The sequence below is a fragment of the Orycteropus afer genome, unplaced genomic scaffold (assembly GCF_000298275.1).
Source record: "Orycteropus afer afer isolate SDZICR_OR568_19922 unplaced genomic scaffold, OryAfe1.0 scaffold00104, whole genome shotgun sequence".
Lineage (NCBI taxonomy): Eukaryota > Metazoa > Chordata > Mammalia > Tubulidentata > Orycteropodidae > Orycteropus > Orycteropus afer.
In genome coordinates this window covers 6,804,956-6,819,317 of record NW_006921691.1, presented here as the reverse complement: position 1 = coordinate 6,819,317, position 14,362 = coordinate 6,804,956, and the positions used below count along the sequence as shown (strand labels likewise).

The following is a 14,362-nucleotide window of genomic DNA, read 5'->3' as shown; positions in this document are numbered from 1 at the left end:
TTCCCCCCCCCCCCCCCGCCCCAACTCCAAACTAACACCACAGAGCTATAAAATATGGGAAGGACACAGTCGGAGAGGACTCAGGGACTCAGGCTTTATCACTAGGAAAAGAAGCGGCAAGGCGACTCCTTTGAGGAGTTCGCTTTGAATCAAGCGACCGAGGTGATTGGCTGCGAAGCACGTGGTGCGCGCCCCGCCCGACCTGGCGGGGGTGCTGCTGCTCCCGGGAGCGTGGGGCAGAGTCCGGCTGCGGGTGCTGCACCAGCCGGGGGTGGGAGTGGGAGTGGTAGGACCTAAGGAAAACGCCTGGGGCGCAAGTCTGTCTGGCCCCCTGCCAGTGAGAAACTGTAAGTCCGGGCTTGCCCGATCTGCAGTGTCCCCGGAGTGTCCAAACTTGTGCCCCTTCCCACGCCACTGTCCCCGCTCCGGGTGTGCCGCGGACACCCACTTCGGCTCTCGCCACCCTTTCAGGGTATGTCGTCGGCTCTGGCTGTGTTGGACTCACAGCCAGAGGCTGCCCTCCCCTGAGGTGGGTCCCTCTACTCTCGGGCTTCGCATTAAACGGGCTGGTCCAGAGAGTTACAGACACTCCGACCCGAGAAAATTTGTTTTATTCGCGGTCCCCGAGGGTTTGCAGCTGCTAGTGGCTGAGACGACGCGTCCGCTTTGTCTTTCTCCACTTCTACGCAGCCCTCTTCCCCCTCCCCACTTCCTCTCTCGATTAACTCCCCCGAAACGCTCTTCCCCATCTCCCTTCCTCCTCCTCCGCCGCCGCCGCCGCCGCCGCCGGCAGCGCTAATGCGCTTCCTCCCCTCCCCGGGTGTCATTCTCTTTGCATACGCGCCCCCTCCCTCTCACCACTCCTCTCCCCCAGTTCTCCCCTCCTCTCCCCGCCGCCGTTGCCGCCGCGCGACTTAAAACCCGGCGCTCGGTGGCCGGGCGCAGACTGCTCAGGCAGCCAGAGAGGAGTCGGATCGCTGCGGCGCCGCAGAGACCGAGCCCAGACGCCAGGCGGCCGCAGCTCGCTCGGCGCTTTCTAGCTTCCTCCCGCGAGCGCATAGCCCGCCTCCTTTCCGGGCGGCTGCTGCCGCCGGCTCTCTGTCCTCCCGAGACACGATCCGGGAGACGCTCCGCGGGTCCGCGGTGCTGGGACAGTGAGGCCGAGGCAAACCGCCATAAGTGGCCGGCCCCGCGAGCCAGCACCCCCGGCGTGGTCCGCTGCATGAGCACTCCTTCCGCAGTCACTGCCGCTCCCCGGGGCTGAGACGCCCACTTCGTCACCTCCCTGCCGGGTCACCGAGGCCAAAACAAGCCGGCTGTGCGCGGAGGCCAGTCGCCACCGCTGTAAGTTTCTCCCCCCTGTTGCAGACCTGTTGCCGGAGCCGCGGGCTTTGCAGGGGCTGCTTGGGCTGCGGGGGGGTGTTCACGAGGGGTGTGCTTGCGAGGGGTGTGCGTGCTCGCCGGAGCCTCAAGCTCAGCGTTGGGGGAAGCTCTTTCCGTTGCAGAGACCGGGGTGCACGCTGCTGCTCTTGCACAGGAAGCAGGAGCTTGGCATCCCCGGAGGAGCCGATTGGGCTCCCCGTGGCGGCGCAGCGCCCGGGCAAGTTGAGGGGGGAGCGAGGAATCGAGGCAAGGTAAGATCAGCCTCCTTCCTCCGCAGAAAGTGCGCTTCTCTATATGAGTGGATGTTCAGCTGCCTCGCTCCCGCAGCCTCCGGTTTGTGACCCACGTTGCACCCTACCCGGCTCGGGGAAGAGGTGAGACTACTCGCAGACATCACAGGCGGGCACTTTCAAGCGGTGGAATGTTTGTAAGGAGTGGATGAAAACTGGTTTGTGAAGAACTAGTTTCTTCTCTTGCAAGTATATGGCTTTTAATGTAACTTCATTAATTTCAAAGGATAGGACTTGGTGGGCGGGGTGGGAATGAAACATTGAATTTGTCCGACATGCAATTGGTTATTGCCCTCACAGGCATAGCCAGCGTGTTAAAAGAACATTGCAAGTGTTGTATGGGACTATATGGAAAAATACTTTTATTTATAATGTTTTTCCACTGTCATCACTAACTTAAATGCTGGAGAAAATCTGCCTGGTTTCTCCTTTCAATTGAGATCACATTCAATACTGAAGGGATGTGACTGGGACGCTAAGTATTGGAGGCAGAGGGCGTGTGAAAGGAGCATTAAATGAACTGAAGTTACTGTAACTAGGAGCACGTTTGATGTTGACGATAATAGCAGCCCTTTTCTCAGTCTTCTTTGTAGACGCAGGTTTAGTATATGTGTGCATTTTCTTGGCCACCTCTTGGCATGCAAATGTTATTTCTCTGGGGGCTTAAAAAACGCCAGAAGGATGATTCATTTTATGTTTAAGGTGTGTTTAGTGACTGTGTAAATGGCTCATGGTTTGATGTTTGCATAATTTTAAACCAGAAAGCGTGTCATTTCCCTTGGGTCTACAAGTTTACGTTTTATATTAATCAAACATCATTGCAAGAAATGTTAGGTTTCCACTGTGGCATGCTTTTCCATCTGGATGGTGTCCAGGATGACATGCTGGGCCCTTTCTCCTGGCTTTGTGTGCCAACCTGGGAAAAACAGGCGCATGAGCGCAGGATGCAAAGAGATACAGTTGTTCCTATTTCTAAGGTCTTCTGAACAAACTGTTTTTCTTAAGTGTAGGTCTGGTTGTTAATGTTGCTTTCCCCTGCCCAAAATCGAATGCCTTCTGGGGCGGGGGGCCCTGCTAGCTAGCTCAATGTGCAAGCGCTTTGGTACTAATACACCTGGGTGCAGCAGAGCACTGTTCTTCCGTGAGAGCTGCATTTGCATAGCTACCCATTGCAAATTTTTCTAAGTTTCTGTATTAGGCATAGCAGTATTTATATAGTCTTTTGAAGTTTAGGCTTAAAGTTTTTCTTAAAATACATCAAATTGAATGTGTTAATTAAAATGACAACTAAGTGGTAGAGCATGAGAGAGGCTAATATGTGTCTTAATACTTTGGGAGCCTGATGCATTCACTTAGGTTTGTATTTGTGTTCCCCGGAATATTGAACAGGGATTAAAATGGACTAGGCAATGGAGGCGTAGCTTGAGATGGGGTCCATATTTGACTCCTAATCATTTTCATATCTCAAGCCACTGTGTAGACCGAATCATACCTGGGTGCTTTGTGTAAAGCTTTCCAAGCACCAGAGCCCGAGAATTTTCTTGTTTACTTTCCTCCACTGAGCTGTGTGTACTCATAACTAGAAGTTACATTTCAAAAAGAAAACAAGTTGCATCACCTAATGCTATCTGGCTGTGTGCCAAGATGGCATGCGAAACACCCACCTTTGTTATTTTCTGTATCTGCCAAGACTGGTCAAGAGAAGTGCAGTTCAGAATTTTAGCACATGAATTTGTGGTTAATCATTAATTTGCATTTATCGACATGCCTAGAATAGAAATTAAACAATAAATACCTGGATCCTGAAGGAAACACTGAGACCACGAGTTTCAGTTCTGCTGTGAGGGCTGCCTGTTCCAGGGTTGGAAGAGACACTGAATCTATACAGTTTACCCTCCTGGGATAAACAGATTTGACAGTCAGGCTCTTGAGGGCTTTATTCCTTTGGAGTAACCAAGGGGTAGTGTAAAAAGGGCATGCAAGTCAATTTTTGTAGATAAATGATAGGAAAGGTCAGGGTGACATTTCCTGTATTTTTACCCTACAATTTCTTTACTAAAGAAAGTCAAAAGATAGCATTACATTTTGCTATAATTACATTTTAGTTAACTGAGGAAAGGATGTTAGTCAGCAAGTAAATTCTGGGGTGGCCCTCATGTAACAAATATATTTGCAAAGTATATGATGCACACACCTATACATATGCATATCTGTGTATGTGTGAATTTTTTAACAGTGTTTGTTTGAGTTTTGAGCCCCCTATGTGCATTTGCAGGTATACAAGAACAGTCCTAGTAGTACACCATTGAATCAAAAGAGAGGGGTAGATGGATCCTTTGTTCTTGCAACTGGTTTCCAAGAATTGACATAAAGCAGGAAGAACAGAAAACCAGCACCCATTAGTATGCTACTCAAATCATTCTTGCTATTTTGTGCCCAGATCCTCATTTTGAAAGCTGTCCAGAACAAGAAGGATCTGTGGTGACAGTGCCTATTGTCTACTCTTTTCCTCTAAGGCTGCTAACCTATGTATGGTGACATTTATGTTAAGGTGCTTCTAGAACTCTGTAGTGGTCAAGCTGTCAGGTTAGAGTGATCTGTGTCATTTAAAGAAAGGTGTGATCATTGCAGAAGTGGCCTAAGCCTATGGTTTTAATCTTAAATTTCCCATTTAGTGAACACCCAGGAAGGCTGGCTCTTACCAGAGGAACTCTTAATGGAATTAATTAGTAGGTGTTTGTTTTTACGCATGGTTTTATGTTGTATAGGGCATGAAAGCAGGTGCCCAACCTGGCTTTATGAGAACAGGAGGCCTGGCATTTTAGGTGACCTGTAGTGAATCAGCTGAACTAGGACAAGGTGGTGTGAGAATAAGACCTTGCCCCTCTTGGCTTTTGCTGACTTAAATTCTCAAGGCCTTCAGTAGCCTGAAAGCTGGCGATCAGGTTTTCCAAGATGAACCTGCTTTGAGCAGTGAATTTTTTTTTTTTTTTTTTCAAACAGTGTATGATTCAAATAGCTCACCAGTATCACAATGAATGCCTTTCCTTATAGGTAATTGTCTCTGACTTTGTACTACAATGGCCATACACTCTTTAGAACAGTAGGCAGCAGGGCTTAACAGCAAAGTGTTCTGTTTGCTTTGTCCACAATGATTGTTGCTTTTGTTCTGCTGTCCTGGACATCAGGGGCATCACAGTCAATGCTTTTGTTTTGTTTTTTTTTAGGAGTGGAAACAAAATGTCAGTCAGTGTGCATGAGAACCGCAAGTCCAGGGCCAGCACTGGCTCCATTAACATCTATCTGTTTCACAAGTCCTCCTATGCTGACAGTGTTCTCACACACTTGAACCTTCTACGCCAGCAGCGCCTCTTCACTGATGTCCTCCTCCACGCCGGAAACCGAACCTTCCCCTGCCACCGGGCTGTGCTGGCTGCATGCAGCCGCTACTTTGAAGCCATGTTTAGTGGTGGCCTGAAAGAGAGCCAGGACAGTGAAGTCAACTTCGACAACTCCATCCACCCAGAAGTCTTGGAGCTGTTGCTTGACTATGCATACTCCTCCCGGGTCATAATCAATGAAGAAAATGCAGAATCGCTCCTGGAAGCAGGTGACATGCTGGAGTTTCAAGACATACGGGATGCATGTGCAGAGTTTCTGGAAAAGAACCTGCATCCCACCAACTGCCTGGGGATGCTGCTGTTGTCCGATGCACATCAGTGCACCAAGCTGTACGAACTCTCCTGGAGGATGTGTCTTAGCAACTTCCAGACCATCAGGAAAAATGAAGATTTCCTCCAGCTGCCCCAGGACATGGTGGTACAGCTCTTGTCCAGTGAAGAGCTGGAGACGGAAGATGAAAGGCTCGTGTACGAGTCTGCAATTAACTGGATCAGCTACGACCTGAAGAAGCGCTACTGCTACCTCCCAGAACTGTTGCAGACAGTGAGGCTGGCTCTCCTGCCTGCCATCTATCTCATGGAGAATGTGGCCATGGAAGAACTCATCACCAAGCAGAAGAAGAGCAAGGAGATTGTGGAAGAGGCCATCAGGTGCAAATTGAAAATCCTACAGAATGATGGGGTAGTAACCAGCCTCTGTGCCCGGCCTCGGAAAACCGGCCATGCCCTCTTCCTGCTGGGAGGACAGACTTTCATGTGTGACAAACTGTATCTGGTAGACCAGAAGGCAAAAGAAATCATCCCCAAGGCTGACATCCCCAGCCCAAGAAAAGAGTTCAGTGCATGTGCAATTGGCTGCAAAGTATACATTACTGGGGGGCGGGGATCAGAAAATGGGGTCTCAAAAGATGTCTGGGTTTATGATACCTTGCATGAGGAGTGGTCCAAAGCTGCACCCATGCTGGTGGCCAGGTTTGGCCATGGCTCTGCTGAACTTAAGCACTGCCTGTATGTGGTCGGGGGGCACACAGCTGCAACTGGCTGCCTCCCGGCCTCCCCCTCAGTCTCTCTAAAGCAAGTAGAACAGTATGACCCCACAACCAACAAATGGTCCATGGTGGCCCCACTCCGAGAAGGTGTTAGCAATGCGGCAGTAGTGAGTGCCAAACTCAAGTTGTTTGCTTTCGGAGGTACCAGTGTCAGCCATGACAAGCTCCCCAAGGTTCAGTGTTATGATCAGTGTGAAAACAGGTGGACGGTACCAGCCACTTGCCCTCAGCCCTGGCGTTACACAGCCGCAGCCGTGCTGGGTAACCAGATTTTTATCATGGGGGGAGATACAGAGTTCTCCGCCTGCTCTGCTTATAAATTCAATAGTGAGACTTACCAGTGGACCAAGGTGGGAGACGTGACAGCAAAACGCATGAGCTGCCATGCTGTGGCCTCCGGAAACAAACTCTACGTGGTTGGAGGATACTTTGGCATTCAGCGATGCAAAACCTTGGATTGCTATGATCCAACTTTAGATGTGTGGAACAGTATAACCACAGTCCCATACTCACTGATTCCTACTGCGTTTGTCAGCACCTGGAAACATCTGCCATCTTAAGTGCAGTGCATCCTAAATAGTATGAGGTAAGTCCCTTTAGCTGAGGTTGAAGTATGCAGACAATGAATTTGGTTGTGTGGCGTTCATTATGTGAAGTGAAGCATATCCATGTAGCCTTTCCTACAAAAGCACTCCAAAAACTAAAAAGACCTTGCGCCCTAGAACTGAAGTGCTTGTATCAAGCACAGCTGTGACCCCTCTTTCTCCATAGCATAAGGCAGTGGTTCTTAGTCCTCACTGCCTTCAGGAGCTCCCAAAGAGATTTGGTTTCATTTGGTCTGGGGTGAGGTGCAGGCATGAGTGTTTTTAGAATGTTTTCCAAGTGAGTCTAATGAACTCCCAGCCAGTGTTAATGCAGCCATCAGAGTGTGCCTGCAACTGCCAGGAGTTCACATGGCTCATCTCACTTGATTCTCGTAACAACCTTGTGAGGTATTATTATTATTAGCCATGTTTTATGAGTGAAAAAAACCTGATGCACCCAGGGAGTGAATAAATTGCCCAAGGTCATAGAGCTTTGTAAGTGGTGACATTGGTAAGATTTGAATCCAAGCAGTCTGGCTCCAGAAGGTGGTAAGCTTTTGGACATTGTGCCAACTGCCGTTTAAATAAACTTGTGCTTCATATTGGTGTCATCTTACGAGGTACTTTGTTAATACTCAAATTTGACCTCCTTAGTCCCTTTTGGAGTGAAACCAACCAAACCCACCAACCAGTTGCCCTCAAGTTGACTGTTACGAGGTACTTTGTTAATATTCAAATTTGACCTCCTTAGTCCCTTTTGGAGTGAAACCAACCAAACCCACCAACCAGTTGCCCTCAAGTTGACTGTAACTAATGACAACTCCATGTGTTGCAGAGTAGAACTGTGCTCCATTGGGTTTCAAAAGCTGTAATCTTCTGGAAGTAGATTCCCAGGCCTTTCTTCCCAGGTTCCTCTACGTGGATTCAAACTGCCAACCTTTTGGTTAGTAGCGGAATGCTTAACTATTTATGCTTCCAGGGACTCCATTTTGAAATGAAAAACCAAAGAAAGAAAAACCACACCCACTACCATCAAGTAGATCCTGACTCATAGCCACCCCCACTGGGTTTCTGAGGTGGTGAATCTTTACGGAAGTAGATTGCCCCACATGGAGTGGGTGGTGGGTTTGAACCACCAGTCTTCTAGTTAGCAGTCAAATGTCTAAGGCACTGCACCACCTGAGCCCCTTTTTTGAAATGAAGTAGGATTTAAATAACTTGAGTGCTTAAATTCATTCCTAGTTTATTCTCTCCAAAATTAATTTATTAGCTTATTTAAATATTTTTTCCTTTAAAAAAAAAGCTGTCTTTATGACATTTGTTAGAGTAAAATCTAGGCCTGAACTTGTAAGGTGGCACCTGCCTTGTATAAATTTGTCTGTGTGTATATACAGAGCCTTCTAAATTGCCCTAACTCCAGCCTTTCAGGGTTAATCAGTCCAGCTGACCCTATTGTCAGGGCTCTAACAAAAGTTGTGTTTCTGTGTCATGTATCTGAGTACATAATGGTTATCTTATATACTTAAGAGCATATAAATACTCTTGGCTCAAATAATTAATAGGGCTGCATAGTTCACTGTTCTCAACCAGACACACTGCTTAATGACCGCTCTGCTACTGTTAAGCATTCTTAGGATTTGCCCAGGAATCACTTAAGCATGTGGAAGTGTGGTACAGACTTGTTGATTTGTTTTGGTGATTCATGGTCTTGTGACTAATAGGAAGAAGAGAAAATAAAAACTTTCTGCTTTGGAGGACCCATGGTAAAAACTAACTCAGTACTTGGAAACTTTGGGCTATATTTCCCCCAGTATGCCTCACATTTTGAAGGAGACTTCATAGGGGAAAAAGGAAATCTCAGGGTAGTTAGGCTAAGCAGAAAGGGGTTTCATCTCATTTGTCTTTCCTTTCCCCATCTCTTACAGCTCATATGAAAAACGCCATTAAAATTGGCCTCGCTTTCATATTTAATCTTCATATTTTTTTTTCATGTCTTCAGTTATCTCCTCCAGCCTATACAGTTAAGCAAATATTTTCTTGGACTGAAACCCCCTTCAAAGGAGCAGAAACAGTCAGCAACATCCTCTGGGGAGCAACTGGGCTAACAGCATCACACACCAAACTGGTTTTTGCAGCCTTGCTGGTATCTTCATAGTCCTAAATAAACAAATGCTCTGAAAGTGGTAATTTCATTTTCTATATGAATGCATGATTCAACTCTAAAGCAGGTTTAAAGAACCTCCTAGGTAAAAGCATCAATTAATAGCACATGAAGTTGGACGTTAGGCCAGCAGTGACTATATTTACACAGGACCACCTTAAAAATTGCCAGTGATGGTAGCAGATACATTAAAATGGTAACTGGTAGACTAGCTGGCGTCCTTGGAGCAAGGTAAGGAAAGAGACAGAAAGGAGAGAGACCACATATACGTTCTATTTTTAAGCTGTGGACTCTGGATCTTTTTGTACTTCAGTTGGGTCCTCTGTCAAATGAGTGGTTTCAACTACATACTTCCTTTAAGATCTGTCCCAATTCAGACTTGGGTAGAATTGGTAAAGGAGGGGGGCGCTGGGGAAGAAGAAGAAGAAATACCTAGCTCAGTGCCTGGCATCTATTAAATATTCAACATTCTTTTTTTTCTTCCTCCCTTCAATTTAGACCCTGGCTTCCTCTGAGATACAGCAGTGGAATAAGCTTTGTGTGTGGTGGGAAAATGAGATTTCTTTGACTATTACATACTTGTCTCCTCTCAACTTCATTTTTTTTGCTTCCTTTTTCACTCCTGAGCGAGTATATTAGCAAACACTTGAATCCATCCTATCCTGGATATTGGAACCTAATTACACACTTCCGGTCCTTGGGACATGGACCAAATAAAGTGATACATTATACGTGAAACAACATCCTCCCATCCTTGGTGCTGCCAGCGAGAGAGAGTCGAGCACATAAAAACTCAATTTGATGAGGCCAGGTTCGCTGCTTTTAAAGGGTGGTGTAAGTGCCTGATCAAAGCCACTCTTTCTGTTTCCGCTGGGGAGGATGTTGGTTTAAATTTCTAAAGTTTACTGTACAAAGATAGTGTTAAAACACTGAAGCTGGATGGAGGGACTTAAAAGAGTTGCAGGGTAGGTACCTGTGCTAAGCTGCAGAAACCTCTCAGCGACCACCCCCCTTTGCTCTCCAAATGGATATGCTAACCAAATTAATACACTGTTAACTCAAAAGTTCTCCTAGGTCTAAAAGCTCATCCACCAAGGAGATTTTAACTGTGTCCTGCTGCTTTGTCAGTGGGTGGGAGGGACAAAAAGGAAATTACTTTAGCTTATCCTCCATGTTTATGGCTCTGTGTGGCCCCAACCTGCCAGCCCTTGAGTTTTCATCTGCTTTGTTTCTTCCCTTTTAGGTTTTTCTTTTTCCATTTGAATATGCAACAGCTTGAAATGTCTAATTATTACATGATACATTCTTTTGGTGTAATGTTGGCATATATGTTACAAGGAGTGGGGTGGGGAGGGATGACACCATAGTCTAAGGAATGCCTTGAAAGTTTGAATCACTGTTAATGGAACAGCCAAAAGGAAAGCTAATGAAATGAATCAGACTTGTGAACACACAAAAGCAAGAATTCAGTGCAAGTAATGAGTTGTTCCTCCTGAATTCCCTTTGTACTTAGGGTGATAGCAATAGGAATACAGATTCTTTAGCTAACGCTGGACATGTGCTCCCTGAACAGATAGTGTGGTTTGCAAAGACAAAAAGCCTTCTGTAAAATTCTCTTCTATGAAGTCAGAGGGAAACACGTGGGAAGGGTAGGTAGTGTTTGAGGAAACTCAGGCTCCCATGGATATGCAGGCTTTGTGGGTATGGGATTTTAATTTATATCCATGCTCCATGTTGGTAATTGTGTAGCTAACCATGCTGGCACACTGTAGCCGTTGTCTCCTAAGTGTGGACTGATGAACTTTGAGAATAAATTTCAGCTTTGGGCTGTTGAGGCCTGGTATATTGTCATGTGAAAGGAAGCGAGACTGATTTCTGCCATAAAGAATAGCAGAGATGCATTTCAATAAGGGGATTACTATGTCTGTTTTCTGTATGGTGAATACATTTCGTTTGGAGTCCTTTATGGTAAGTGGGCCAAGGAGTGTTTGGGTTTGCACAGGAATCTCCTTCCTTTGACCCCCATAGTGATCACTTTCCAGTGGCTGTGGTTAACCATGGAGAGGAATTATTCCTTATGACTGCAACTCATAATAGCTTCTAGACATAGAGGTTTGAATTTGAGCACATAATGTGTTTAGGAAAGATGTGAAAGGCCTTCTTTGAATTTTGGATGCCGTTGCTCTTAAATATTTCTAGCGTACATTTAAGGACATAATGTTGCCCAGCTCAGTTCTGAGTTTAATTTTTATTCAAATAATTTTAAGACTGCTAACACAGATCTTCTTACTACTATAGCGTCATACAGATCCTTCATGCTTTTTTCTCCCCCCATTTTAGCTCACTCCATCACTTGGCAAGACAATACGAGATTTCTACTTTGGAGAAGCCGAAGTGTAATGAAGAGAAAGAAAAGCAAAAGGAGAAGAAGTTGTGACAAGATGTGAATAATATCCGCCGCACCTTGTAAATGCTCTCACTGGACATGAAGGCAGAGGGGTGGGGGAGGGAGTGGGATTTTCAGTGCAAGTCGCGCACGGTTTAAATATGAACGAATGAACCTGTGATCTAGTCCTTGTCTTGTAATTGTGGATTAATGTCAGCGTTAATCAGCCCCTTAAAGGGAGAGAAAAGTGGACCTTTTCCCTTGGTGTACCATATTCAGCATTTGATTTCCATGGGCTCCTCCATTTATGTGTGTAATTTGAAATGGTTGTCACCTCTCTCTGCGGAGCCAGCCTGAAGCCTCCACACCAGCTGCTGCTGGAGGCCTGGCAGATTCAAAGCCCGACTGGGATGAGGAGGGAAGCTGGCTGGAGAACGAGGACCACTTGGACTCACCCTTCATCTGTAAGGGGCTGTGCTCCCCGAGAAGGTTCCTGAACAATGGGGAGATTGTTGGTAGATGTTCTTTTCTATTTATAAGTGACTTTAAGCTTTCCCTTGGCTGTTAAGAAATTGTTCTAGATTTAGCTATTTATTGTTTGATACCTGCATGCTGAAACAATGCTACAGTTGTCTTCACGTGTATGGACATGTGTGAATGGTTGTATGTTTTGCACATTTTGTGGCTGTTGGGATGTGCTTAGCTGCACACAAATGAAAAGTTTTCAAGTTACAATTTGGAATATAACTGGAGGGTGGGCTGGGAAGGGTGGATGTCTCAAAATGTCAAGATGGAAGGATTACAAGAGAGAAATTTAAATTGCATCCTAAAGGTAGAGAATATGTGGAGGTCAGTTTTCTTTGACTTACCAGTGTTCAGTGGGGTTTCATAGTTATGGTTATGCTGATGGCTGGTGGGGTGAGGGGAGACTTCTCTCCACCCATCTCCATCCCATCTGATTCACCTCATTCGATCTCAGCTACTGAAATCCGGAAAGGACCAAACTGCTTTACAGTTTTTGTTTTGTTTGTTTTTTTCTTTTTTGTAGCAATATCCTGAAATCCTGGAAGTTTTTATCAAATAGTTCTGTATATAGGGCACAGGCAGAAGCATTGTCCAAAGTTTTATTTATTTATCTATTTATTACCCTATAAGAATGCTTTGCCATAACCACTGTTAAGGGAAAAAACTGAAATATAGATATAGATATCATAGATTTGCTTGGCCTGGACTTATTGTTCTGTATTCTCGCCATACCATTTAGCACACACTAGAAATTCTCCAAGATAATATTCACATTGGTACCATGTCCACATAGTGCTCACCCTTAGGTAAGTCTCAAAGAACACTTTGGTGCTTAGAAGTGACATATTGGGCCACGAAACACCAAAGACTTGCAAGCAATTGCCCCAGTGAGAGGTTTCCTGGTCTAGTTGGGAGTAGTTGTGAATACATTCTTTGCTAGTTTGAGTGCTTGTTTACTAAACATGTGCTGTGATAGGTAATAGTGCTAGACTCAAATAGTGCTTCCCCCAGAGGTGTTTGGGGAAGACCAAAGTTTGCAACTCGCACTGCTTTTGTCGATGTTTCTCACATTGCTATATTTTAGAAAATAGGCTTTAAGGTTGGTAACAACCTTTTATATCGTGTGTGTTTGCGTGGTCTAATGACATAAACCTAAACGTTTCTTTCCACCTGAATACTTTAGACTAATTGTACAGGAATAACACTGTCCATGCCACAAATTCGTGGGTTATACTTGGACCAAAATAAATGAGCCGTTGGAATAAAGGAATCACAATATCTTCCAGCAGCCAGTCCCTCGTTCCTAGATGTGTTCTAAGCAATGCAAATGTCTAATTGTACTGGCAGCATAGTCAGTGTCTTTATATTGTAGCGGTTACAGCTCTGTAGTTTATGATGCAAATCAGCAGAGATGTGTGTCACTGCATGGCTTCTGAAAGCAGGATGAATTTTCTGCAGCTGTTTCTGAGTTATCGTCTGTCCTTGAATCCTCTATTAATTATTGTGTGTGAGCCAGAGGGAGCCACGCTAAGGATGGGCCCCCAGCCTGCAGGGAACTTTCTGGACTCGGCTCTTTGAATTGATGTAGGCATTTGGGCTCACTACTTGACCATTCTCACCCTGTGAAACGTCCCACACTTTGAAGCGAATACAATTCATAGCACAGTGCACACAAAAACTTTGGCATAAGACAGAGAAGGGTTCTTCTTATTTTGTGGGTTGGTTGCCGTAGAAACAGATAACAAAGGGCAGCCTTCCACTTCTGGTATAATTGTGTAGCGCCTTTTCTCTGGGCTTGACACCTGTCTGAATAAAGAGTGATTAGAGCTGAATTAATATCCCTCCCTCGGCTGTTGAATATGTGGTCCACATACAAACCTCTATATAAGTTGAAGTGAAATGTCCATGTTCATATGTATTGTTTGCTATGACTACATTTTTGAAGTTTTGTAAAACTTTTTTTTTTGTTTTCACAATGTGAAACTGAAGGTCAATAAATTATTAGAGATTTTCTCTTCATTATGTGTGTGGTTCTTTATTTGAATACAACATATTTTGGGCATTGAAAACATAATATTTCAATATTATAATATTTCAATATTATAATATTGAAAACATTCTTTCTAGTTAATCAACATTTTGAATATTGTCTGAGTATTTCACCATTTAGCATTTATTTCACCAGTAAGCCATGTACACTTTTAATTTTACAAGTTAAGTAATTAAAAGTTTTTGCCCTTTTAGAATGTTTCTTTAAGCATGGCCTCATTTATGGGTTATTTACAGCTTAGAATTTCACGGAGGGCCCAGTTTCTTAACTCCCTCATGATTATCTTTTGAAGAATTTGTGAACTATAAAAGACATGTACCATGTGCTATTCAGTCAATATATTTTTTTATTAGAAGGAATTTAATTTTTGTATTCCTCATGTGGCTTATATTTTGATAAAAGCTATTAAAATAGGGGCTGAAGTTTCATCCTTTTCATCTGCTAACTTACTTTCAAAATCATTTAAAGTTGAAATATATGCAAGTTATTTCCATGTATTGGTACAGAAGAAAACCACAGGTTCAATCCCTCAG

The 14,362-nt window shown here is 44.8% G+C and overlaps 1 protein-coding gene across 1 annotated transcript; it reads left to right on the top strand.

Moving 5' to 3' along the window:
* The first annotated feature begins 4,913 nt into the window (after positions 1–4,913).
* Positions 4,914–6,683, top strand: ENC1 (ectodermal-neural cortex 1). The gene has a single exon (XM_007943343.2). It carries the CDS (start codon positions 4,914–4,916, stop codon positions 6,681–6,683), a length of 1,770 nt encoding a protein of 589 aa, XP_007941534.1.
* Positions 6,684–14,362: the final 7,679 nt, after the last annotated feature.

Coding starts and splice junctions, on each gene's coding strand:
- ENC1 (XM_007943343.2), top strand. CDS start 4,914: ATGTCAGTCAGTGTGCATGAGAACCGCAAGTCCAGGGCCAGCACTGGC.